Source organism: Ostrinia nubilalis, chromosome 29 (assembly GCF_963855985.1).
Source record: "Ostrinia nubilalis chromosome 29, ilOstNubi1.1, whole genome shotgun sequence".
Taxonomy (NCBI): domain Eukaryota; kingdom Metazoa; phylum Arthropoda; class Insecta; order Lepidoptera; family Crambidae; genus Ostrinia; species Ostrinia nubilalis.
In genome coordinates this window covers 6238310-6266299 of record NC_087116.1, presented here as the reverse complement: position 1 = coordinate 6266299, position 27990 = coordinate 6238310, and the positions used below count along the sequence as shown (strand labels likewise).

Genomic DNA, 27990 nt, shown 5'->3' with positions numbered 1-27990 from the left:
TCAAAAGTAACTAGCAGTTGCAGTTGCGTTTCACCGTGTGTTTTGGGCCTAATGCTGAAACTAAAGTGTGTTTCAGATCTGGCACAACTTCTGCCAAGTGGAGAAGAACAAGATGATTATACAAGGGAGCATCGCCTGCAACTCCAAGAAGTATTCTTCTACTGCTTGTGGTTCGTATACTAAAGTATTTTTCTGTGGTAACTCAAGGCCGTTTGATTCATAGAAAGTAAATAACCCTCCTTCTGGTGCAGTCGGGTAATCACTCGGTTTCTCAGTTAAACTGACGTAGATTTGTTGACCAATAACAAAAAGAAGCGAGCGAGACCACGTACTGTGTGTGAGAGGTTTCACTCGGTCGACCTTTCACTCGGTGGATAGATCTAGGTTTTGGAAAGACGATGGATGCTCTTAGGCCCAGTTTTTTGATTCATAGTTAAAATGTTAACTAATAGTTAAAAAAATGTATGCAAAGTCAAGCTAACCATTGTTTGAAAAACATTTTTTCTGTTATTTAACCACTTGTCATTTGACATCTGTCAAATTTAACTATTGGTTATTTTAACTACGAATCAAAAAACCGGGCCTTTTTAAGCTTCTGAATGGGGATAGATTGAATGAATGAATTACCGAACAAGAGGTACTGGCCGGGACACATAGCTCGTAGAATGGTCGTTGGGGCAGGAAATTTCTCGAGTGACGACCACAGGCACCGCAGCAATGTGGGCTGGTCTCCTTCTTGGTGGACTAACGAAAATTATAGTCTTGGGAAGCACCTGGATGCGGGAAGAGCAGGGCCAGTCGTTGTTTGTGGCAATCTTAGAGAATATGAGACCTTAGGCCAGTATTAAAAAATTGGCTGAAACGATGAGTATACAAATATCCAGCAGTGGACTGCTCTACTGGCTTATGATGATGATGAATCCAGATTTGAGGGCTATCGTTTTAGCGCTCACCAGTTAGCGCCACTGTAGTAAGGTCCTGTCACTTGCTAGTAGCGAAGACAGTGGCACCAACTGGTGAGCGCTAAAGTGGTAGGAGGACTATCGCATTTGCACTCATCAAGATGGCGCCACTGTAGAGTAAGGTCCTGTAAATCGCCAGGGGTGCCAACTGTTAAGTATAAAAACGATAGCCCTCATTGGCGTGCAGATTTTTTGTTTTGTAAAAGATAAATGTGACCCAAAAATTAAACCATTTACCTTAAAACTGACGATTTCTTCTTTGTTACCTTCCAGGTTCTCAAACCGGTTGTATAGCGGTCATATGCCGCGCTCTTCTGGAGGAGAAGACGCCTGCACAGCTCAATAGACGGGACGTGGACGACATCATTCTGACCGGCGACCGGTACTACAAGCAGTGCTTGTTAGCTATGAAGTGCTATAAAGGTTAGACATTTTTATGCAGAACAAAGCAGGTATTTGACTGCCATCACACCTGATGTTAAGTGAGGTCTAGGACGGAAAGCCTTGGAGGAGGCCTTTGTCCAGTGGACGTCATTTGGCTGAAACGAACGAGGTCTAGGATGGCACGTATACGTTACATGGTAAGCGTCTATTTACTCTCTCCTTGAAGAGGCCTGGATTTTTTCTTTCAGAGCACTTGCTAACTTATAAATTGCTTAGTCCCCATTATGCTTTCTCCTCATTACGCTAGCTCCTGATTGTGCTAACTCCTTATTGTGCTATCTATTTATTGTGCTAACTCCTCGTCATGCTAACTTAAAAAAATTCTAGCTGCCAACATTTCAAACTCCTTTTAGTAAATTACTAATTTTGAGATTTCAACTTTGATCCAAAGGGAAAATTCCTTGTGAACTCTAGGGAAAAATACAGGTTGGTGGGAAATCGGACCTATTTCAATATCACCATTCATTCCTCCAGGAAAGCCAGCCCTGCAACTCAATCAACTTCTGACGTCATTCTTTCTCCACGACACCAAGTACACCGTCAAGATGCTGGAGACAGACAAAGGACTGTTGGCGAAGCACCCGGACAATATACAAGCTGAGCCGGACTTGATGTCGTGAGTAATAAAAATTTAGTCAAAATAAAGTAGGACTGAGGTCTTCTAACAACCTAGGAGAAGAGTCCAAAATAATTCCCATGTCCAAAAATAATTTATGGTATAGATAGTTTCATCCACGAAGACGCGCCCCACCATTCTTCCGCTAATGTTTGAGTGTTATCGGTACACGCTAAATGCTCCATGAGTGCACACGCACACTACAATAATGCCTTACGGATTGCTCGGACCACACTCCCCGCACCCCGCGCGACCGAGACCAAACATTGCCGGGGCGCGTCCGAGTGGATGAAACGATCTTAGAATAAAGTATTTAAGAGCCACAGCACACATGCTACGTGTAGCATTGGCGATCGGCGATTTAGCTGCTTTTTAGAAGCTGAGCTGCGACTACAGATTCTACAGTACATCGCACTGGAAGCTTTCCGGAAGCTCGATACAGCGTCAGTAGTCGCTATACTTGTACCTATATTTCTGTACACATGTGGTATGTGGCGCCGCAATACGGCACCGTCTCGCTCAATCGAAGTGCGTGCCTGCGGTGCGGTGCCGGAACGCACCGTCTGGCATATCATTGATTTTTATATGCAGGACGCCGCATCGTGTGGCTTCTCCCTTACACTTTTATTTCCCAGGATGATGGAGAAGAGAGCCGGCACCACCTATATGACGATCCTCTCTATCGGAGGGACGAGGCACTTCCTAATGTGGGGACACCCGCCTCCGCCGGAGGCCGGCTCCCAGGTCAAGACGGTCTGCTACATCTTTGACCCCCACTCGTTGAATCAGAACGGACAGCCGGACGCTTTGTAAGTCTATCACTTATCTTTAATGTTGGTGCAGGCCTCCCACCAGCTAGGTGGACCGACGATCTGTGGGCTGTGTGTGAGTTTACAGTGAGCGTGTTTAAAAAATCTATGAAAATTTTAGTTTTTGACGTTTTCCGCTAGGAGCGCTGTACAATCCGTCATAGATTTAATGTAATTTTTTGACGAAAACTCATAATAGGCCCTCTGATGAAGGTCGCGGGAGGTGCCTGGATGCGAGCGGCGCAGGACCGGTCTTTGTGGAAATCCTTGGAGGAGGCCTTAGTCCAGCAGTGGACGTCTTACGGCTGAAACAAACGAATGTTTGGTGCACCAGTACCTCATAAACCCGTAGTCCACTGTTGGATAAAGATCTCCCCCAAGGATAATAATATCCACAGCAACTGGTACTGCGCTGCCCGTATCTAGGAGCGCTGCTCGAATCAGCAGACCATTCAATTTCATACTAAAACATTAATTTTCTGTTGAATTTTTCAATTTCGGATTGGCAGAAATACGTAGCGACGACATATTCAACAGAAGGTTTTTCGGTTTGAGGATTTAAATTACTGGTTCCTGCCACTCTAGTCAAGTTGAAAAACTTAAAACTCCATACAGAAAACGGTGGAGCGAAGGCCTTTAGAAATTACAACTGTCACGTCTTTCCACTTTTCTATGGGGGCTGGTTTGGCACTAGACTATGTTGTAGTACGTATGTTTTAGTATGACATCCTAAGCGGTACGAGTTTGAGAAGTCGGCTAGTATTTAAAAATGGTTTTTCTTCAGGTGTGGTGCAGGCGCCTTCCTCAGATACGCTGGAATCACTTCGTTCGTGCTGGACTTCTTGGCAAACTACGGGGACTTGGATTCTGCGAAAAAGGGCACGCCGAAACCTTACATCACCCTCACTAATATTGATGTAAGTTTTACATTTGATATTAATTTCAACTGAGGCAGAGTGAAAAACAATGACAACCAAAAGAATTTCAGAACACTAATGCAGCAGCTGCAACTAACTTAAGTTTTAATTCTTTTCAAAATAGAGCAAGAATTTAGCTTACGATAGATAGTTTCTCTGCACTTTGACCACCACCTAACTTTGACCGTAACTTTGACGATAACCGGTGTTTTTTGTGTGGAGTTTGACAGATTTTTGACGTTTGTCAAAGTTAAAGTAAGATGGTGCAACCCGTGTTATGATTCCTGACCCGACCACGACATGGAACGGAGTTTTTACTGTGGCACAAAATGGTAATTTTAATAAATTGTGTTTTACTGTGCCACTTATCCCAAGAATTTGTGCCTTGTACTTTTTGAGTAATAAGAGGACGATTGTGGTCGGGCTGGAGATCACGGTTCCTTGCAACCCAGCCTAAGGGCTGACTATCGTCGAATAACAATTAACTGAAAAATAAACTTGTCATTTTGACATATTTCCCATACTAAAACTGTCAATATGCCGAACTTAATTCTTCAGTTAAGTTATCCGACGCTGGTAAAATCAGCCCTAAGATGATCTTCCCAATCTAGGTGGTCCAGAAAGAGCCGCTGATCCGCGAGCCCAACTACGAGCTTGACTTGAAAGCGCTCAAGATCCACTGCAAGAGTGAGTGGGACAGTATCAACATCAACGCGCTTATCGAAAAGAAGCTCAAGGAGGTTCGTATCCACGGCTTGTTCCGTTCATCCACCCTTTTAAGAGCAAGGCATACCCACTAAAACCCGACGGTGTCGATCAATGAAACGGCTCAGTGAGTTATTGCCCTACCTAAAGTCCGATTTTTAATTCGACGGAATTCTGACAGCTGTCATTTTTTGACAATTCAGAGGTAATAAGCCTTTTTTGCTTTGAATTATTAATAAATAATATGAAATGAAATTTCATCAAGTACAACTTACAAGAATGAACTATTGTTTGTTTTGTGAAATCAATGTACACTAATTATTATGTACATTTTAGAGATTAAATAGAAAAAAACGTGTTTTTAACACAGTAAAACAACATATTATCATAAACGAAAATATGTATTGATCATCAACCATCATTATCGTCATCATAATCAACTTGGATTATAAAATTGGCATCTTGTTAAATTGGTTATTTTATGAAGCTAAGATTTTATTAACAAAAGGATTTTCATAAAAAAGGTTTGTAACCCATGGATTATTGGCCAGGGAGTCCAGTAATAGAAAAATAATTTCCCAATTTTTTTTGTAACTTCAAAAATATGATAATAAAAATTCAAATAACCATTTTGAAATGATCAGTACATTTTTAAGCCTTAGTTTTTCAAATGAAACCTTAAATTCAAGAAAGGATTATTTTTTAATTTGTGAAAATGCTCTCCATTCTTAGTGGGAATGTTTCAATGTTAGCAACACTTCTGAAATGTCAAAATTCCGTCGAATTAAAAAATCAGACTTTAGAACATTCGTCTGTGGCTTCATCTCTTGCTTTGGCTTGTTCACTCTTAGATGGACTCGGAAAAGCGAGTCCATCTATCTAGCTTAGGATTTAACTGTTTATTTAAGGTAGAACGAATCTTCTGATATTCAATCAAGGCTAAGATACTTAGCTTGAAGACGCTTTGTCTATCCGATCGCTGATCTAAAGGAACTGACGGGATATTATATTCCTCCTCCCTTAGTTACCTCTTACGACATCCACGGGAAGAGTGGATGCTCCTATTCTACTCTGTCAGAACCAAATGCAATGCAATGCAACCAGTGGTTGTAGGGCAAGCTATATTTGGGATGTGTATAAGTGCCCTGGAAAGGGCCTATGTACTGAATAAACTATTAGAATTATTATTAGAACTATTTGATGCACCCATTGAAAATTTCATTTTTGTCATTTTTAGGGTAAATCTAAGCCTTGTTGCACCAAGACCTTGAAGTAGCATGTTTGCAAAATTCCAAGGCACTTTGTGTATGTAGGTACACTCCTTTTTTTATTGTAGTCCTATCGATAGCACATTTCAAAATCAACCTTAAAATTACTTAAGCTGCAACCACACCAACGCAATCATAGGCCAATGACAGGTCGCGCGACCCATGACAGTTCGCGCAGCCTGTCATTGGTTTATGATCGCTTCGTGATCGCGCTGGTGATAGCGATCTGCACGCGTTGGTGTGATTGAAGCTTTAAGATACTAATTTATGCACCGTCGTTTGCCCATAGACTGCTTTTTTGAGGGTGTTTAAAAAATTTTCAGGGCCAATACCCGCAATGTTCTCTGAGTGCAGTCAGTCTAGCCACATCGAGGGCCACTTCAAGGAAGAAGGTCAGGGACTTCTACCAGAAGACTCCGAAGGAGGTAAGGCCATTACAGCTACAGTGTTTTAATGCATTTTAACTGTTCGTAATACATCGAATAAGTGAATGTTTGCGGTCAGTTTGAAGCTGTAACAATCAAGCTTCTATACTAACATAATCAATGATCCACTATGCTTTTTTGCTTGCTTAATTTAGTTGCTAAATCATCCATAACAAATCCAGCGTAGGACGTCCATCCACAACGTGGAGCGCCGACCTCATAATGATAGCAGGAAGGCGCTGGATGCAGGCCGCTACCAACGGGGCGATGTGGAAATCATTGGGGGAGGCCTATGTTCAGCAGTGGACGTGCTATGGCTGTAATGATGATGATGAAATCATCCATAATAACAACTGCGGTGCCCCAGTTATCTAGATTCGTCAGTCTCCCATTCTTCTTCTCCCGTTCTTCTGATTAATTTCTTTGCGGGTCCAATGACAGTTTAACTTTCCCCCGGGACAAACTTGACCTTCACTGGTTGGGTTATTGGCGGTCAAGCTGTAGATCCTGGCTACACAGGAGTTGCAGCGGTGGGAACGAGAGGTGGGAATAGTCCGGTTTATATCCTCCCTAAGTGTGGTATTCGATTGCCCTGCAAAACTAACTAACTAACTATCTTCCCATATCTTTGTAGCCTCCTCCTCAACTGCCAATGGCTCCAGAGAGGGCCCCACCAGCTCCAACCCAAGATCAGATCATGTCCATGAGGGGAGAGGACTTCTTCCTCTATTGCCCTCGGAGTGATGGGCACAACTATGGCAGGTGAGTGTGGAATATACTGATCTTTTTTTTAACCACATCGTGGAAGCCTTCACCTGATGGAAAGTGACAATCAAGCCGAAGGTGGATACGAGCTTCACCCAGAAACTTCAACTACAGAGGAACTGGCTATCTTACCTCCAACACGGAAGGGGAGACATAATAATATGACATGACAGAACATACAAGTCTGAAGCACATCTGAAGTCTCACTGACGTTTGACGTCACAAAAACACCCTTCCGTGCCGCTTCCATATCTCCCTCCTACATTGTCTTTAGTTCAGACTTCCCACTTGATGGCCTGACGACCTTGATAAAGATCACTAAAAGCGCTTGGATGCAGGCATAGCAGGATCAATTTGCTCTTGAAACCCCATGGGAGGGGCCTTTGTCCAGCAATGGAAGCCACGATAACCGAACGGTGAATGGGTCGTACAGGCCGACTCGAGATCCGAGGAACGCGGGTTCAAACCCCACGCTGCTTGACTTTTGTGGTGATCCCACTCGTAACACAAGCATAATATTCAGCCTACCACGAGGGGCTAATTTGTGCAAAAACAAATTACTAATTGCGAAAGATTATTTTAGCTATTTTCTCTTGAAATCCTTTGAGAGAGACCTTTAACCAGCAGTCAACGTTTTTCCATTCCAAAAGATAGTTAAGCTCTCTTTCCTTTTTCATCAATCCAACAGAGACGATATGTTCCTAATCTCTCTTTTCCTCTTCACCAATCGAACAGAGACGACAATATGTTCCTAATCTCTCTTTTCCTCTTCACCAATCGAACAGAGACGACATGATACCCCGTCCGAAATCGGAGACAGTGATCCACAGTCCGGTGGAGATCGCCAACAAGAACTACCACTCGCAGTTCCAGCAGTTGGACGTGGAGCGGTGGATCATGAGGGGTACCAGGCACATGGCTAGCTACAGGTGAGTGCAGATGAAAATATTGCCACTAACTATATGCCACTAACTACGGCAGCAATGCTGTGCTAGCTAGACTCGCTAATACTTATAATAGGGAGTTCAGTGAAATAGATCTTTTCATGGGTAGCAAAAAATTATTCCTAGACAATGTCAGAAAGATATTCATGTGAAGTAACGCATTTATTGCCATTATTATTTACTTTATTTATTTATACTATACAAATATTATCTTATATCTTATATAGTTTGTTTTAATCAAGACTAATTTTTTATTCAATAAAACAATAATTTTATAATATACTAGCTGACCCGGCGAACTTTGTTCCGCCTTAATGGCAATAAATAAGCAGACTTTTTTTTTAATTTCGAACGGGATAAAAAGTATCCTATATCCTTCTCCTGGCTCTAAACTACCTCCCTGACAATTTTCAGCTAAATCGGTTCAGCCGTTCTTGAGTTATAAGTGGTGTAACTAACACGACTTTCTTTTATACAGGGTGTCCCAAAAACAATGGATAACCCTGTAACCATCGATAGGCCTCGCCATGGTCTCCCTAACGTCCAATTTTGACCCCAGTAAAAATATCACCGTTTTCAAGATTTTTAAGTTTTTGTGCATTTTTAGAAAATTGCCACCTGCGATTACTTTTTCTCATGCCATTTCTACAAATGAGGATACTTTTCAATCTAGTTTTTTTCCTTATCACAAGGGATAGTTGGGCTATCAATAGAAAAGATTAAAGTTCAACAAACTAGTTTAAAAGTATGAAAATTTTAAGAAATTGCAGAGAAGAAGGAAAAATTAATTCATTGTCTTGCACTTTTGATCAGCCATCGTGTAAAAAAAATGTAAGAAGACCATCGTGCCCATTACCTTAAAAACTTCCTTGGTTAATTGAGATTCTAAAAAGGTATCACAAGCCTATGTATTCTGTATTATTTTTATCTTATGGCTACTTGAATAGCAACTGGTATGAAAACTGCAAAAATGAGTTTTTCTCGTAATAGTTAAACTAGGACTGCATAGTGGTATTAAATACAAATGGATAATTTTTAGCGTAGGAATTTTAATAAAGCAACATTTAATCATCATCATCATCATCATTTCAGCCATAGGACGTCCACTGCTGAACATAGGCCTGTACCCCAATGATTTTCATAATGGCCGCTTGGTAGCGGCCTGCATCCAACACCTTCCTGCTTACCTTTATGAGGTCGTCGGTCCACTTTGTAGGTGGACGTCCTACGATGCGCTTTCCGGTACGTAGCCTCCACTTTAACCCTGCTCCCTCAGTTCTGCAAACTACTGTGCCCTGCCCATTGCCACTTCAGCTTGGTGATCCGTCAAGGTATGTCAGCGACTTTAGGTCGTTTACGGATCTCCTAATTTCTGATACGATTTCATAAAGAAACCCGAGCATAGCCCCTTCCATAGCACGCTGTCCAAAAAATCCACGTTTCCGAGCCGTGTATTATCACGGATATCTGTCTATAGGCACATTTATAAGGTTTAAAACAAAAATTAAGTAATCACAAAAACGCAGCACGGACGGCCAATGGGGCAACAGGGTTCAAGTGGAGGCCACGTACCGGAAAGCGCGTCGTATCACGTCCACCTACAAAGTGGACCGACGACCTCATAAAGGTAAGCAGGAAGGTGCTGGATGCAGGCCGCTACCAAGCGGTCATTATGAAAATCATTGGGGTACAGGCCTATGTTCAGCAGTGGACGTCCTATGGCTGAAATGATGATGATGATGATGATTAAATGTTGCTTTATTAAAATTCCTACGCTAAAAATTATCCATTTGTATTTAATACCACTATGCAGTCCTAGTTTAACTATTACGAGAAAAACTCATTTTTGCAGTTTTCATACCAGTTGCTATTCAAGTAGCCATAAGATAAAAATAATACAGAATACATAGGCTTGTGATACCTTTTTAGAATCTCAATTAACCAAGGAAGTTTTTAAGGTAATGGGCACGATGGTCTTCTTACATTTTTTTTACACGATGGCTGATCAAAAGTGCAAGACAATGAATTAATTTTTCCTTCTTCTCTGCAATTTCTTAAAATTTTCATACTTTTAAACTAGTTTGTTGAACTTTAATCTTTTCTTTTGATAGCCGAACTATCCCTTGTGATAAGGAAAAAAACTAGATTGAAAAGTATCCTCATTTGTAGAAATGGCATGAGAAAAAGTAATCGCAGGTGGCAATTTTCTAAAAATGCACTAAAACTTGAAAATCTTGAAAACGGTGATATTTTTACTGGGGTCAAAATTGGATGTTAGGGAGGCCATGGCGAGGCCTATCGATGGTTACAGGGTTATCCATTGTTTTTGGGACACCCTGTATATATAGACTAGCTTTCCGCCCGCGGCTTCGCCCGCGTGGAATTTTGTCTGTCACAGAAAAACTTTATCGCGCGCGTCCCTGTTTCAAAAACCGGGATAAAAACTATCCTATGTTCTTTCCCGGGACTCAAACTATCTCTATGCCAAATTTCATCAAAATCGGTTGCGAGGTTTAAGCGGGAAAGCGTTCACAGACAGACAGACAGACAGACAGACAGACAGACAGAGTTACTTTCGCATTTATAATATTAGTTGGGATTGGGATTTACATAAACTTAAAATTACTTAAAAACTAAAATTTAAAAATTAGTAATGATAAAAACTATTTACAAATTTGTTGTTGTTGTTTGTTTTAATTAAATTTGTTTGTTTTGCGACGAATATATTTTTACAAACCAGTATTTATCGATGTGTGTGTGGACTGGATCATTTAACACAACACTTGATCTTGCCAAACATATTATCATGGGGCAGTATAGAATTGTGGTCAGGTGTCTATATAAATTTCTTTACTGTTTTTAACTTGATAGTTTAAGCAAAATTCGTTAATGCTGTGGATAACCTTTTTGGCCTAATTAGTTTAAGAAAAATATTTGATTTAAGTCTATTATATTTGTCGGCTGTTGTTATTCCAAATAAATAAAATAAAATAAAAATAAATAAAATAAAAATTGCTTTAACTTCGAACTCCTCCTATGTTTCTAATATCTTGAAGCCGGAAGACGTAGCGGGGGCAGGCCTCCCACTAGGTGGACCGACGATCTGGTGAAGGTCGCAGGAGGTGCCTGGATGCGAGCGGCGGAGGACCGGTCTTTGTGGAAGGCCTTTGTCCAGCAGTGGACGTCTTTCGGCTGAAACGAACGAATGAACGAATCTAATTTCTCAAGATAGGGATCATCGGACCCACGACGTTTTGATGGCTGACTGCTCTGATCTCTGAGCTATTTAGACATAGGGTAAACTCATTGAGATTTTCCATTGCATACACTGTTACGACCAATGTTTTTTCATCAATCTTCTTTCTTCTCCTCATTCTTCTGATTAATTTAGTTGCGGGTCCAATGACAGTTTAACTTTCCCCTGAAACAAACTTGACCTTCACTGGTTGGGTTGTTGGCAGTCCACTGTAGATCCTGGCTACACAGGAGTTGCAGCGGTGGGAACGAGAAGTAAGAATAGACCCGACAGTGGTGTGGATCATAGGCAGAACCACAGGAAACATATTATGCTCATGTCATCTACATATTCATAAGGCAACATTTAGCCCGGTCAAGTGTTTAGAAATGCCACCTCTCTTCAAAGGATGTACCCAGTTTCCATATTCAGGTACCAAACGTTCAAGTCATACACCGGAGTATCCTGCTGCGTGGCCGCACTGGCCATGCTGCGTCGTCTGCGGGCACGGGCCTGGAATGAAGACACCCTGGACGAGACCTTGGACGTGGGGTATAATTTGTACAGGGTCAGTATTCTGAGAGGATGAACCTGTAGCTTGTAGTTTTGCTGATTTTCAGCTGCTAATGTCAGCATCACCTGTTTGTGTGTTGTTTCTGTGCTTTTGTCTATTTTTTTCCATTTTTTTCCATTAGTAAACCCATGCCGTCCCGTGCTTTCACTTTATTTTTAGCTAGCTTTCATAGCTAGCCCTTTTCATAGAGCTTTCACTGGTTGACTTTCATTGGCGATCAAGCAGCAGATCCTGTCTGTACAGGAGTTGCAGTAGTAGAATGGAAAGAACAGATTGGATAAGTCTCGCCTTTTCTTGGCTAGATCTTCTATATATCTCCAAACCAAAATTATAAATAGGTTTCACGTTCTAAGCATAAAACTGTAGCAGACTTAGATATATTTTTTTGCATATTTAGGTAGATATGGTATTTAGCCCATTCAAGAATCGATTGCTAGTGGATTTTCAATAACGTGTTGTCCGATCAGGAGTCCTTGGTGGAACGAGGTGGACCCATCAGGAGGCTGGTCCTCGGTGAGCTGAAGGAGACCTTCAGGATGAGAGACACGGAATACAAGCATAAGGTAAACATATTGAAAATTACTTATGTTAGAAAACTATTAAAATATTTGACTAGCGTTCCTCGGATCTCGAGTCGGCCAGTCTGACAAGATCGTTGGACTATTGGCGCTCAGTTTTTTCAATTCTCCATTTGCCTCTGGTAGAGAGAGGGTGATCCAGGAGCCTTGAGGAACGCCTCCTACAATCCTGTCTAGAAACGGCCGTTCTTTTAGAAAGTACGCTGTTCATCATCGGCCATCATCATTCAGCAGGAGCACAGCCCTCTCCAATTTACCAGAGGCAAATGGAAGATTTGGTCTATTAATACTCCTCACGCAGGCCAATCTGGTTGTGAGGCTACTTCAAGTTTTGTATAGGCTTACTTTTAGCCATTGATTTTTTGTCGGCCGATAGTTTAGTTGGGCAGTTGATCAGAATGGACATGTATGGAAGTGCGCACATTACGCCGATTCAATTTGGCCGATTCTTCATACTATTTTAAATCGGGCACAACTATCGGCCAACTAAAAATCGATGGTCTGCACCTAGTCTTAGAACTACTAGTTTCTGTCAAACGCCTTTGAAACATCCAGGTTCATGGCAAAGGCTTCATAGCTTTAGGATATTTTCCACTTTTTTTATGCTAGACAAGCAATCAATTTTAATTACATTGTTTTACAGCTTCGTGGAATAGCCGTGTGGGGGAAACTAGTATCTGGGAACCCGAAGGTGTTGGATCTGTGCAGAGGTCTGGAGAACTTCTTCAAGGAGGCCGATTCGGGAGTTTTGCAAGTAAGTTCTTACGAACTATTTATATTATATTCTAACCCTGGGTTGCACCATCTTACTTTAACTATAAGGGCTAAATTTTACCGGGACACCATGGCGGCGCAACCAGTCGCCGCTACCACAGAATATTAATAAGTACTACGTACAGAAGTTTTAATTCGCGAAGGTATTTAAAAAAATTTAGGCTCAATGTCATTAACAATATTTTATGGTGTAATTTAGCCTGTCTCAAGAGTAAGCACCATTTTGTTGACAAACGTCAGTGATCGGCACTGCGCCGAAGCTATAGGGCTGACTTCGGTAAAATGATGTGACGTGAGGTGCCAAACTGCGGAAAATGGCGGAGGAAATATAGGATTTAGCATGAATTATCATGTTAATATTAACTACTTATTTACCTCTCAGTGTCTTGAGGCAACTTAAAAAAGTACATTCTGTGTTTTTGTTATTATTTAGGCAGTTAAATACTGCACAGTATTTAGTACACCATTTTCTTTATTTTCTTCCATCATACACAAAAATACTCGTGCGTGAGTCAATGTTCGCTCGTATGTGAGGCCTTGTCGAATAGTATCCTGTAGGTGGGCCATCGTGCGTGTTTTGTTTTCGATGTAAACTCGCGGAGATGAACAGGCCTGCCGCTACCAACAAAATGTATACAGCTTTCAGCCAAACGGGCACCAGATGAGTAACTCTCTATAGAGCTGTTACATTTTGTTGGTAGCCGGCGACTGGTTGCGCCGCCATGGTGTCCCGGTGAAATATAGTCCTAAGTTTCAACCACACCAACGGTTACAGCATAACAAACGTCACAAGTCTGTCAAACTCCATAAAAACACCGGTTATAATTATAGTTATAGTTACTGTTAAAGTAAGGTAGTGCAACTGAGGCTGGAGAAATCACATGACGGAAATCGGAGTGGATCAGAATTAAAATAATGTTTTTCCCGTTTTTCATAGATCCCAGGTGAATATGAAGTGGCCATCTGGAACGAAGGTGGCCGGTACTACATCTACCACCCGTGGCCTGCCGACCGCTATGGGTATAGGGTAAGTGGCTTAGTATAAAACCACCGTGTATTCTATGCAAGAGCTTTTTCGCTTAGGATTATAAAAAGTTTTTTATTTTATTAGTTAAATTAGAATATTATACAATATAGGCTGAGATATTAAATATAGTATGCTGGATAAACGCCCATATATGATGCATTATGACGCCCATATGATTTTGATATAGGTCCACGAATTTCTTCTATCATGTATGTGGGTTAATTGTGTATGTTATATCACCCAGGCGGAATAATCGTGTCTGTTATATCACCCAACCGGGATAATCGTGTCTGTTATATCACTCAGGCGGGATAACCGTGTCTGTTATATCACCCAGACGGGATAATCGTCTGTTATATCACCCAGGCGGAATAATCGTGTCTGTTATATCACCCAGCCGGGATAATCGTGTCTGTTATATCACCCAGGCGGGATAACCGTGTCTGTTATATCACCCAGGCGGGATAACCGTGTCTGTTATATCACCCAGGCGGGATAATCGTGTCTGATAGATCACTCAGGTGGGATAACCGTGTCTGTTATATCACCCAGGCGGGATAACCGTGTCTATTATATCACCCAGGCGGGATAATCGTCTGTTATATCACCCAGACGGGATAATCGTGTGTGTTGTATCACCCAGGCGGGATAATCGTGTCTGTTATATCCCGCAGGCGGGATAATCGTGTCTGCCATATCACCCAGGCGGGATAATCGTGTCTGTTATATCCCCTTCTGACCCACCGCACTACCAAACCACACTACCAGTAGTGTCGCGGGGAATATTTTTTCCCTTCTGCACTACCAAGCCAGTAGTGTCGTGGGTAACATACATCTTCATTCCCATCGACACTACTACCATAACTAAATGTAAAATTTGTAAAATTTTAGATTATTTTGTAATAAATTATGTTTATATGCAACCCTAACCTCTTTGAAAATTTGCAGTTTGACGGAATTCACTGAAAATAAATTATTACCTAAAAGGGCTTATACCTATATAACTTTGCGTGAAAGAAAAACAAAAAATAAATTATTTTTACCCGACTACGGCAAAGCAAAAGGAGGGTTATGATTTTGACAGGCTATGTATGTATGTATGTTCATCTATTCCCTCGTAACTTCTAAACTACTTATCAGAATTCGACAAATGACATAATCATTAGAAGCGTCTTAATTGTCCGCTGGTTATAGGCTATATGGGGTTTCACAACAATCTAATGTGGCGCCCTCTAGCGGACAAACCATACAGAGTAAAAAAATAAAGTTAAGATAAATATGCCGTGTTTGGTAGCATTTGAAAGCGTTTTACTTGTACATTAACCGTAACATGTACATAAGCCCTTTTAGGTAATATTTTATTTTCAGGAAATTCCGTCAAACTGCAAAATTGCACAGAGGTTAGGGTTGCATATAAACATAATTTATTACAAAACAATCCAAAATTTTACAAATTTTACAGTTAGTTATAGTAGTGTTGATGGGAATGAAGATGTATGGCCCTTAAAAATTACCCACGACACTACTGGCTTGGTAGTGTAGAAGGGAAAAAATATTCCCCACGACACTACTGGTAGTGTGGTTTGGTAGTGCGGTGGGTCAGAAGGGGTTATATCACCCAGGTGGGATAACCGTGTCTGTTATATCACCCAGGCGGGATAACCGTGTCTGTTATATCACCCAGGCGGGATAACCGTGTCTGTTATATCACCCAGGCGGGATAACCGTGTCTGCTATATCACCCAGGCGGGATAACCGTGTCTGTTATATCACCCAGGCGGGATAATCGTGTCTGTTATTATCACCCAGGCGGGATAACCGTGTCTGTTATATCACCCAGGTGGGCCTCCGCGACGGCGGTAAAGCCTGCCTCATGTACTTCACGCGTATCAGCCGTCTCTGCGAACACTTCATGGAGAGCGCTTCGGATCTGAAGAGGAAGCCTTTCAGCATCTCTGATGTCAACGTGTTCGAACAGGGAGAGATGCCCGACCCGATGAATAAGATGAAGCGTGAGTGGTTTTTATGTATCATCATCAGGTCTTACGCCCGTATTCACAAACGATGCTTGCTCAAGTGAAGCAGCAAATCTGACTCGCAGCGTTGAATAGAGCTCTGTGATTGGTTTGTGTGACCTTGTGCGTCCACGCGCACTGTGATACCTCTTAATAATGTTTGTGAATACGGGCATTACTTTAGTTTCCTTTCTGACCCATCTTCCTGTGAATGTCGTAAGAAGTGACTGCGATATTTAGTCTCTTCTATTTAGTCTATTTTAGAAGCAACACCAAGATCATCAGAACCTATGATCAGAACCAAATCAATGATTTGTAAGAAAAGTCCTTCCCTCCCCACGCACTCTCCTTACAAATTAAAGAAGGCTTCCTCGAAAACCTTTGAGAAGCCTGATGATCGTAAAATATAATATGGTACTAGCGGCCGCCCGCAACTTCGCGGTACGCGTGGATCCCGTTTTACCCCCTTCATCTATCTTACGCGGTTTAGATTTTTTCATACAAATGTTTTTTCCTCGCTAACTCCCGTTCCCGTGGGAAATTTGCAATATCCTGTTGTAACTAAGCTTTAAGTTTACTAAGGTACCTGCATGCCAAATTTCAAGCGTCTAACTTAAGCGGTTTACATTTTTCATACAATAGGATTTTCCCGCTAATTCCCGTTCCCGTAGGAATTTCGGGAATTTTTTTCTTAGTGCACCTCTACGGTACCTAAGCTACGTCCCTTCCAAATTTCAAGTGCCTACGTTTATCCGTTTAGGCTGTGCGTTGATATGTCAGTCAGTCAGTCAGTTTCTCCTTTTATATTTATTTAGATTTGTCCCTTAGTCGCCTCCTGTGGTCGCCTCTTACGGATCCATGGGTAAAGTGGGGATGGTAGGACCATCCCTTGAACCACACACCATGACGTTTATTATTCCTAATTCTTCCCACAGCCGTAGCCCCTAACCGCTGGGTGGTCCGTGGCCACTTCCACGAAGGCGACGAGAGGTTCCCCGAAGAACACCGAAACAGGCAAGCCACGCCGGCGTCCATTGCTGCTATAGCCATGGCGCATATCGTGGAGCCGGCTGCGTGGACCGCTGATGATATTGACGAGGTTTGATCACCATGTTTACTGTTATCATCATCGAAACCACCATCATCGTTATTTCCATGTTCATATCATCTTCCACGAAGGCGACGACTGGTTCCCTGAAGAACACCGCAACAGGCAGGCCACGCCGGCGTCGCTGGTATCGACATCGTAAACATCTTCATCATAAATTCAGTCATACTCCAGATATAATGGTAAACATTGTAGTGCCGGATCCGTAAGATGATTATTAATATAAGGTCTGTTTTTTGTAATTATTATCATAACCATCAGTTTCATCTACCAGCATCGTCATCACCACCATGATGATCCATACAGCTCATGAAGATATCAGTGAGGTGTTTTTGTTAATCATCATCACTGTCGTCATCATCATCATCATAGTCATTATCATAATTATCACTGTCATGATCATCTTCGCGTTAGCTTATCAGAAGGGATCGTTCGTTCGTTTCAGCCAAGTGACATTCACTGCTGGACAATGTCATACAACCTCACCCAAGGATTTCCACAAGGACCAGTCAGTCCTGAGCTGCCCGCATCCAGATGTCTCTCTGATGCTGCAGGAGTTAACAGGACTATAATATTTACTCAGACTGAGTTGCACCATCCTACTTTGTCTACTTCATCTAAAATACGTCAAAAATCTGTCAAAATCCATACAAAAAGCACCGGTTATTGTTACGTACTGTTAAGTAGGTGCTACTCAGCCTTTTTTTTATCCACAACGAGGAAGCTCTTGACCTGTATCTCACCTGATGGTAAGTGACGATCAGGCCGAAGGTGGAAGCGAGCTTCACCCGGAATCCTCAACCACAGAGGAACTGGCTATCTTACCTCTAACTGCCGGAACGCAATAATGCTGTTAACATTGTTGTTATGGCGACAGACGTAATATGGTAATAGCTAGCCAGGCGGACTTAGAACAAGCCCTACCACCAACCAAACCGAACAGAAGAATCTGCCCCCACTGGGAATCGAACCCGGGACCTCTGCGTCTGAAGCATGTGGTCTTACCACTAGACCACAGAGGCGGTTAAAGGTTAAAAGGCCTTAGTATTTTTAAACAAAAAAGTGTCTTTGGAATGAAATAGGGAATCTGTATTTGAATTTCCTAAAACTTCACAGACCCTGATCCGAGGCGACATCCTCTACCAAAACACCATGGAGCACCTCGAACGTATGGGCATCAGCTTGGAACCGCCGAAGACCGAAGAGGAGGCTGGTGAGGAAGAGGAACAGGCACCTTCGGGCACCCTGGCCGCTGCTGACGTGCTGAACAGGTTCAAGATATCGGAGTATGATTGTATCGAGACTGAGGTCATGGACAGCGCTTTGAATGGTGAGTTGATAGTTTCGAGTCTTTTATTTTATAACACGATATCCCAACGGTGAACAGGTGAAACTAGCCGATTCAAGATTCAAAGAACACGGGCTTTAAGCCCCGAAACCTTACACTTTGTAAACCAAACCATTCGGAAACCTAATTGAAAAAACTTTTCTCCTAAAATCTAACTTTTCAAAAACCTCCACAAAAACTGAACTTTTTGAAAACGTAACTATTCGAAAACCTAACTTACGAAAACCTAACTCACGAAAACCTAACTCACGAAAACCTAACTCACGAAAACCTAACTCACGAAAACCTAACTCACGAAAACCTAACTCACGAAAACCTAACTCACGAAAACCTAACTCACGAAAACCTAACTCACGAAAAAGATCATCATCATCAGTAGATGAAGATTAGGGTATCTGGATCCATCCATTCAGGATCCAGATACCCTAATCTTCATCTTTTCAACAACATTTACTTATTTTATGATCAGACTACAACAGCATATATTTTATGATCAGACTAGATCAGAAAATTAAAAATCTCTTTAATGTATACTTGAATCATGAGTTTGACGAGCTTGCATTCATTTTGAGACTTGATCACTTGCTAAAGAATTCATCTACGATAAGTAGGAGAGCTTCTATGGCACGCAACTCTAGCGAAGCGAGAGCTAGTGAAATTTCATTTTTATGTGTTCAGGTATTCTGACACGATTAAAGTAAAAAAATAATAATAAGTTTCATATGTATAACATATTATTTCCAAGATAGAAAGTAGCCTATAACATGTTATTCCATTCCATCTCTATATCAAGTTCATATACGTTCAGCCGTTCTAACGTAATTGAGTCAGCTAAATATAATATGTTGTTAAAGTAGCCTATGCGTTGTTTTAGACTATATTCTATATTTTATGAAATTTCATCCATATAACTATCCGTTTAACTGTAAATGTGTAAAAAAACATAAAATCATATCTAAACCTTTAGACTTTTATTACGAATATGAAACTGATTTATAAGATATAATATCTGGGTATTTGTTAATAGTATTCAATTCAGCTTAAATAAGAGGTTTATGTTTAGTTAAGTTCTTAATAAAATTGAATACATTTACACTTTTTTTATTAAATAATTTAGGTTTTGCTAAAATGAAACAGTTTATTGATTAAACACATAACACATTTATTTATCATTTAAAATATTTATAAAACAGTAATTAGCTCTCATTATTTACACAATAATTAAAGTAACACTAAACTAATAATAAGTACAGTACAATCATATTGCTACATTTTTTTCAACACACCATTTCTTTATACATATTACATTTTTTAATGCACATATTTTTTCATGGTTAACACAGTTAAATAATTTGGGATTATCTAAACAATAAAGATTGTAAAGAGTATTTAAACTAGGAGCACCTAGACAAGTTACGTCCATTACACTATTTTGATTACATAAATTATGCACCCATTTAATCTTTTCATCTCCTTTCACAAGAATATGTTTACCTTTTAAATAAGGTACGATAATTCTTTGAAACTCTCTGTAGTCAATATGTCCTTCGTTCCACCGATAGCCTCTGTTCTTTTCGATCCAGCAAACTTGTCTTTTCTCTTCAATAGTTAATGAACAGAATGGGTATGGAGGTTTGATTAAAAATAGATGGGTATGCTCTTGAGTAGCTATAGCAAATTCTTTTATTATAAATTCATTTCTATTATTTTTAAATCCTTGCAGATCGACAACTATATTGCTATTCATGATATTTTCTTAACGATGTTACTCAAAGGTTTGTATTCGAATATACAATCGTTTAAAATCAAACAATAAGCAGATGTCTGATCTGGTATTTCTTGGTCTGTTTCGATTTCAACTCTCACATCGATTGAACCTTTTAAAGTTTCGTGTTGTCTCGAACAGTCGATAACAATTAAAGGAGCTATGTCTCTGAATTCTTTCAAACTTAACAACGGCTCTGACCGACGTCCGTAATACGACTGTTGAAATCTTGCATACTGATCGTATAATAAAGAAAACCTATCTTCTGAAAAACTAACATTTAGTCCTTCATACGGATAATATGATGAATTTAAAAACACTCTTACATCACGCACATGACAATGATCAAACTCTGCCATTGACAATGCAACATTATGTTTACGGTTGGTTTGTAAGGCAATGACAACAAATCGTGGTTTCTCTATTTGCGAAGAAGTTTTTATAGACCAAGTATGCTTACGTGTTTTAGGTAGTAATGGATATTCATACAGATCCCAATTACGGAACGCTAATGGAATAACTCGATCTTTCTCCAAGTGTTTCAATAGGTTAATCCTTTCACGATCCGAAACTTTTATGTGTGGAACTCGCCATATAATTTTATTGATTATAATGTCATCCACAACTTCGCCTGCATTTAACTTCACCGCATTAAGATTAGTATTACTTCTTAGTAACACTAACTCATGTTTACAGTTAATAATAATTTTTTCATAGTCTTCGGCAAATCCTAGTATCCTATTTAACGGTATAGATGCAGAAAATGATCCACCGTTGGCATTGTTTGTTCCTATGGTTGACCAGCCCCAAACTCGACTACATTTAGATTCATTGTCATTTAACGATAGGTACGATTTCATTGTTGTAGTAATGCCTGCATTCTTAATTTTGTCTATTTCTACTCCATTTAGTTCATATCTAATATCTTGGAAGAGAAAAAGAGCTGGATTATTTATGAAATGTACATTTGATACTTTTTCTTTGGTGGTGCTGTTATACACAATTACTTTTCCTTCGATATAAAGATTACTAAGTGAAGGTAACACGTACAAGTCTTGTTGGTTGATAGGTATTCGTATTTCATCATTCTTGTTAAAACTTGTCATATATGGCTTGTACGAATGATACTCAAAACTTTCAATGCTGTTATCGTACGATGTTTGTTGAGATATATTTAAAATATTCATTTTATCAACCCAATTAACTTTAGAAATTCTTTATTAGTCTTGGTTAGCTTCTTTTTTAGCTGAAGCGGTCTGTCTTTGTGAAATGATCTTTTAGAACTGACTGAAGTACTCAATGTAGAAGAGTTTTTATTGAAATTGATCATTTTTTTCTGAAATGTAAATACAGCTGTACTTCTTCACCCCTTAAGTTAATCTCTTTGTTTTCAGCGTCCAAGAGCCTTATATTAATAGCGACTATAGAACTTTGGTTGACAGGAAAATAAATTAAATTTTTAGGTATTTCAATTATTCGATAACCAGGTGGTACATTAGGTACGAATTCATAAATTATATGGCTAGCTTTCCCGTTTACAAATGAACCACTAACTACATCGCATTCGATCCGCACAATAGTCGTCGATAGAATGCTTACAGGATACTGTGATTCAGTACTTATATTTGCATTTATAGTTTCCATTCCAAATCCTAAAATTTTACCAATTGATTTACTTTTATTGAAATGAATGTCTTTAGAACAATAGATATTTGTTTTCAATGTATTATTATTGCAAGTTAGTTGTAATACAGTGTTCTTGATGTTATTTTTTAAATAATCACAAATATCTTGAAGCTCGTAAGATCCTTCTGGAATTTCAATGATTTCATTTTCACCATAGTAAAACTTGTTGTTTCTTTTATCTATGTTGGGAATAGAATTGAAGGTTGAAAAATATAAAAGACCGCATTCATAGTCCCCCCGAAGTTCCAAAGTCGGTGAATAATTGGTTGTTAATGAGGCTCCTGTCCCCGTTATAGACACAGTGAAAGACATTATTATACTGACAATTTTATTAATAATTTTCATTATTTAAATGCTTTTTCCAATAATTCCTTAAAAATTTCAGACACAAATGACCACAGTTTATCGTACCAAAGGCTTGATGTCGCACATAATTGTATTTTATAGGTAAGTTACGCAAATATTGAACTAATTCCAGCGGTGGTTTTAAATTACCAAAACTGTCGTAATATTCAACATAATCATTTTGCTTTACAAAGGCTACCCAATGTGTACCAGGATTTTTGTTACTATCCAAATTCATGATTGCACATTCTGTCTTCTTGGGTTTTGCAGGTAATGTATCTCTCATGAATACACCACGAAAGAATGGAATATTACTTCCATGTTCGATTATATCCACATCAGTGAGCGCACGTTTAGGTAGCCGCATAATTAGTTTTTTGAAGGATTCAGATATAGCCCTGCTCCATTTTTATGTGGTTTTATATACAACCCTTTACCAAGAGCCATCGCTTCCATCATTCTGTTATGTCTTTCTGATTCCTTCAGACTCTTTTGGGCAGCTTTAGAATCATTAACAGCTTTTGCTATACCAGCTGCTCCTCCAGCAAGAGAACCTAAAGCTGATAGCCCCGCAAATATAGGAATAAGTGGTAAAAACCCTCCACTTTTTGGAAGAGGAATACATCGAGGTAAACGTATTCCTTTTTTATTAACAAAAAGTTTCTTTGCAGCTGCATATGCATATCTTATAGCAGAATGGTTATCTTTACATTTACTTCTTTTTAATTCTGATTTTATTTTCTGTATCCCTTTCCTAAATGATGTTATGCCTCGACCTGCTTTGATTTTTGCTTTCATAGCATTTTTAACTATCCATGAAGCAATTTTTTCTCCTTTTCCAGTATCTTTTGATTTAAGCCTTCTTTTAGCCATATTTAACAGTTCTAAGTCTGCCTTATGTCGAGCACTAGAATCTTTATTCAAGTAAGCAATATCGTGATGCATACAAGCCTCATCCAATTGGTTAATCCCTCGATCACCTTTAAGTATTCGTTTCTCAAGTTTAGTTCCAGGACCACAATATTGATATCCAGGTAAATGTAACTCAAACGGTAAATGATCTATCAAGGTATCAATTATACCACTACCTTCCGTCATCGATAATCATAAAGTGAGTTAAAGAGTGAAAATTATGTTATTTATATAACTACACCACAATTTCACTTTTATCCACCCAACTGTTTTCCTTGTCACTTAAACCCAGCCATTTTACAAAAAGTTTGTTTCCTTTCTTCCTTATAACTTTCTCAATAAGATAAAGGTCAGTCAATTTAGTTTTTTGTAATTCATATCCATAAAAAGAACCAAGAATAATTTGATTATGCTTGTCTTCTATTTGATATGTTTGAGGATCTGTTTGATTAACTTTTACAATACGAAAAATTTCTGTAGACCAATTAGGTGTATAACCTTTATAAAAATCTCCTTTGAATTTACTTATTCGAACAAAGTTACCAACTTGAAAATTTGATCGTTGACGTGTTTGTTGCCTTTGACTTTTAATAATATTAGATCTAACAACAATCTCGTTGGAATGGTTGACATCTATTGGTTTAAATTTTGTAACGCGATGTATAGTGCTGTTATATTGCTGTACAACGGTGTCTAAATTATTTTTAAACCATTGATATCGACCGCATAAACTAAACAGTTTATAGAGATGAGATTTTATCGTTCTTATTACTCGCTCCACAATGGCTGCCTTTTTAATCGAGTATGTGGAATAATGATTAATGTTATAACTTTTAGTTAACTGTTTGAAAGAATCGTTATAAAACTCAGTACCCAAATCGGTTTGCAAATTTTTAGGTTTTCGCCTCGATTCGATTAATATACTATGCATTGCATTAGTAACATTTTGTTTGGATTTAGACTTCAATGGTCTAACCCATACATATTTTGACAAAGCATCAATTACAACTAGAACATATTTATATCCTTTATTAAATGCTGAGTATTTTTGAAAATCCATGAGGTCAGCTTGCCATAAATCATCTATTCCTTTGATAATTGTATGTCGACGGATGAAGTTTCTTCTCACTGCTTTGTGAAGCTCGTTTACCAGATCTTGTTTACTCATTCTTGCTAGATTTAGCAGCAATCATCACATCAATTTCTTGTTTTGTGTAATAAAATGTAGTCAAATTATTAGTAGTTGATTTTTCTAAACTATTAAGATATTTTTTTATATTACTTTGAATGATTTTCAATTCATTTTTAAGTTCTTGAACACATTTATCCACATACTGTTTATTTACAGCTTCATTATTCTGTTCTGGAGTTAATAGTCCTTTTAATCTCGATGATTTTAAATCAAAATCACCTGAATCCGACTTTACTAATGTGTCAGTAAGAATATTAGTAAATTCAGATAGTCTTAAACGCTTATGAATATGGTGACCGAATTTATCTATATTCATTGCCGTCTTCTCGGCTTCTGTAGTGTAATGGTACTGCCAAAACCTCCTGTTGGAAGCTTTTTATATTTTATATCTTTTATGATACCAGCTTCATACAATTCCTCTATTATTGCATAAATTTCATTATACACTCCAGTGTTACCAGCTGCCCATGATCCGAGTAGTAATTTTAACCTTTCCACTAATTCATTTGGATCATCCCAATAAACTAAATCAGTATCCTTCTTAACTTCTTTCAAAATATCAATTCCTTCACCTTTACTTCGACTTTCTACACTGCTTGTATTTCTCGAGAACTTAAACAAAGGTTTGATCACATTCATATATTTAAATCCTTTGTTACTATTTATAGGTTTAGATGGATCGTAATTACGTTTGTGGGCATTGGTATCCATAAGTACTAACTTATAATTGTGTAAGTCCTCTTCTGTTATGATATCTAAATTTGGCAACTTTTTAAACAATAACTCTTTTAAGCCAAGAGTTTTTTTTAAACTATGATTCCCGATTTTTAGGATGTCATCATCGTCATAGACGCGAGTTGTACCAAGCATAAGTTTCCCATGTTCATTTCGAACACCATAAGGTACATCTTTTAGTACTTCAGATGATATAGACCATGATAAAGAATCATTTGGAATACTTGGTGATGACTGAAGTGATTTAAACGAAAAATCATTCGTATCGTAATCATCCTTAGGAAGCGAGGTAGTGAGGGTTTTGTTGGATGTTGTATAAACATCGTTATCAGAGTTTTCTTCATTATTAACAAGATCCTCAAACTCATCACTTGAAGTAATCGATGACTCACTTTCGCTGCACTTAATTTTTTTTATAAGACGATTTTGTTCTGGGTCTTCATTTAATTTCTTCTCTTCAGTTTTTTCTAGTTAGCATATTAAGCGGATCAACGATAGGTTTAAATATTGTTTTCAAAGCCAGATCTTTTGTATTTCCTGCATCTTTTATCATTTCTACCTTTCTTTTTACAGCTGTAGCAGATTTTACAATTTGTTTCTTGAGATCTCGTTCCATTGTAAAGGATTCTACTCTGTTCAACTAATCAAATTAAACTGATGGCTTTGTGACATAGCAGCTATTTAAAAGGTTTAGTCTACTAGTATGAATGTATCGAACTTCATTCTGTAACAGCCTTTATTTCGTTCACAATCTTTATTTATAACAACATAACTGAAAGGTTTACTCCATACGGTTGAGCACATTTCACGGAACTGAGACCATGTCATATCAGACCCTACATGTTCATCATAAATGTGTCTCAGATTTATTTCGTCTTGCTTAAACAATATGATCAGGTTTGCATTATCTCTTACTAGTTGCTTAGGTATCTTAGTATAAGCACAGAATAATAATAAGTACTACGTACAGAAGTTTTTCTTCGCGAAGGTATTCAAAAAAATGTATGCTCAATGTCATCAACAATATGGTGTAATTTAGCTTGTCTTATGAGTCGAGCACCGTTTTGTTGACATACGTCAGTGATCGGTACTGTCTTGATGCCATAGGGCTGACTGCTACAAGAAGCTACTGTGTCGCCATCTAGCGCACCACACTTGCATTCACTGCTCTTCGCGGCAACGCGCAGCTACATGCGGCTGCCAGTTATATAGTGTAAGAGCTAGCACCTAAATATTTTATAACACACATAACTGTGACAATTTATTTCACGTGGGCGAAGCCAAAAAGCTAGTAAGAAATAAAAATTCAATTCAGTAGGTATTTCAAACCAAATTTTATTACATAAACAAACATTATACTAATTTCATTATGGGCCCTTAGTATGTGAAAACTGCAATTGACGATATTTCGCACTGTTTTCAATATTATGTATTACAGAACGTATGTGTGATGGGATGATATTTTCGAAAACACGATTAGAAAAAAATTTTCTCGAAAAAAAAAAACATTTATCTCTGGATTTTTTTATAAAAGTTTAATATGACCGTGTTTTACAATAAAATTCCTATAAAATCACAAAGGTATCATGTTTGTCTCTTTGATTTCCTGGCTGTTTTAGATTTCAAAAACCTAAATATATTAATTTATTAACTTTCTGATAAAAATGTGAATGGCTCTTACGAGGGGGGGGACCCCTTAAATCAAAATGTCTTTATTTGGTCTATATGCCCATCATCACTACGTAATAATTATAAAAAAAGTCGCTTTCCTGTCTGTCTGTCCCTATGTATGCTTAGATCTTTAAAACTATGCAACAGATTTTGATACGGTATTTAGGGTTCCGTAGCCAAATGGCAAAAACGGAACCCTTATAGATTCGTCATATAGTCTGTCTGAACATAGAACGTTTTTGTGCACTTTTTAAAATGAGTTAACCAAGTAGGTAATGGCTATTAGACTTGCACACGTCCGTCCGTTTTTTGTAGGATTAATATAATTAAGTAACATTTATTTTTTGCATTCGGCTCTTGGTCTAACCCAAACGAAACACGAACAACTAATGAACTAACAATGAACAAAGTTGATAAATTAGTAATATGTAAATAATGAATTTGTTTTACGAGCTGTCCCGGCGTACCCGCAAATTAATATAAAGTTGTTTAAGTGATTTATAAAATCGCAATATTATTTTTTGAAAGTAGGGTCATTGTGCTGGTTTTCTATCTAACTTCGGTTTTCGTCCATTTCACTGAGCTGCCATCAATGATATTAAAGAACTATAGATATGTTACGTTCATAGAAATTACGATTTGAATCCGTGCCGAGCTATTCCAAATTGCACACATTGACAAATGTAACTGATAAGTGAAACAAAAGATACGAAATAGCACGCAAATGAAAGAGATAGCTATAGTTTTAACGATTCTGCACTAACTAATCTATGTCCGCAGCGCACGCATCCTTATCGCTCTAACGTCAAAACAAGATCGCTTTCTCTTTCTTAACTTGAACATGGCGCATGGCGTCTTGATTGTTTGCATAAATAATTGAAAATATAAATACTAAATAATTTTGCATAATCACATGTGGTAAGAGATCCCTTGTATTTTGTTTACTTTAGAGTCATAATTGGTACACTTTCGAAACACACACGATGGCATTTTTTATTTATTTTGGTAAGAACAGGAACTTACGGTGTGGTACGCACGCGATTGCGCACGACGCAGGCCACACGAAGACTAAACACAAGACGTCCCAATTGGGACGTATTTGAGTATTCACAGCGCGAGCGCTTATAACATACTAGCTTTCCGCCCGCGGCTTCGCCCGCGTGGAATTTT

At 38.8% G+C, this 27990-nt stretch overlaps 1 protein-coding gene across 1 annotated transcript in view; it reads left to right on the top strand.

The window, feature by feature from the left end:
- LOC135085621 (uncharacterized) overlaps positions 1-27990 on the top strand; it is a 79846-nt gene that overhangs the window by 4577 nt on the left and 47279 nt on the right. The window contains exons 7-22 of the mRNA XM_063980396.1: positions 77-170; positions 1236-1385; positions 1881-2022; positions 2658-2831; positions 3616-3748; positions 4360-4488; positions 6045-6146; positions 6781-6908; positions 7697-7840; positions 11523-11658; positions 12132-12227; positions 12886-12996; positions 13954-14043; positions 15884-16055; positions 16994-17157; positions 18283-18496. Coding sequence (XP_063836466.1) covers positions 77-170; positions 1236-1385; positions 1881-2022; positions 2658-2831; positions 3616-3748; positions 4360-4488; positions 6045-6146; positions 6781-6908; positions 7697-7840; positions 11523-11658; positions 12132-12227; positions 12886-12996; positions 13954-14043; positions 15884-16055; positions 16994-17157; positions 18283-18496 — 2179 coding nt within the window. The remainder of the gene's footprint in view (positions 1-76; positions 171-1235; positions 1386-1880; positions 2023-2657; positions 2832-3615; positions 3749-4359; positions 4489-6044; positions 6147-6780; positions 6909-7696; positions 7841-11522; positions 11659-12131; positions 12228-12885; positions 12997-13953; positions 14044-15883; positions 16056-16993; positions 17158-18282; positions 18497-27990) is intronic.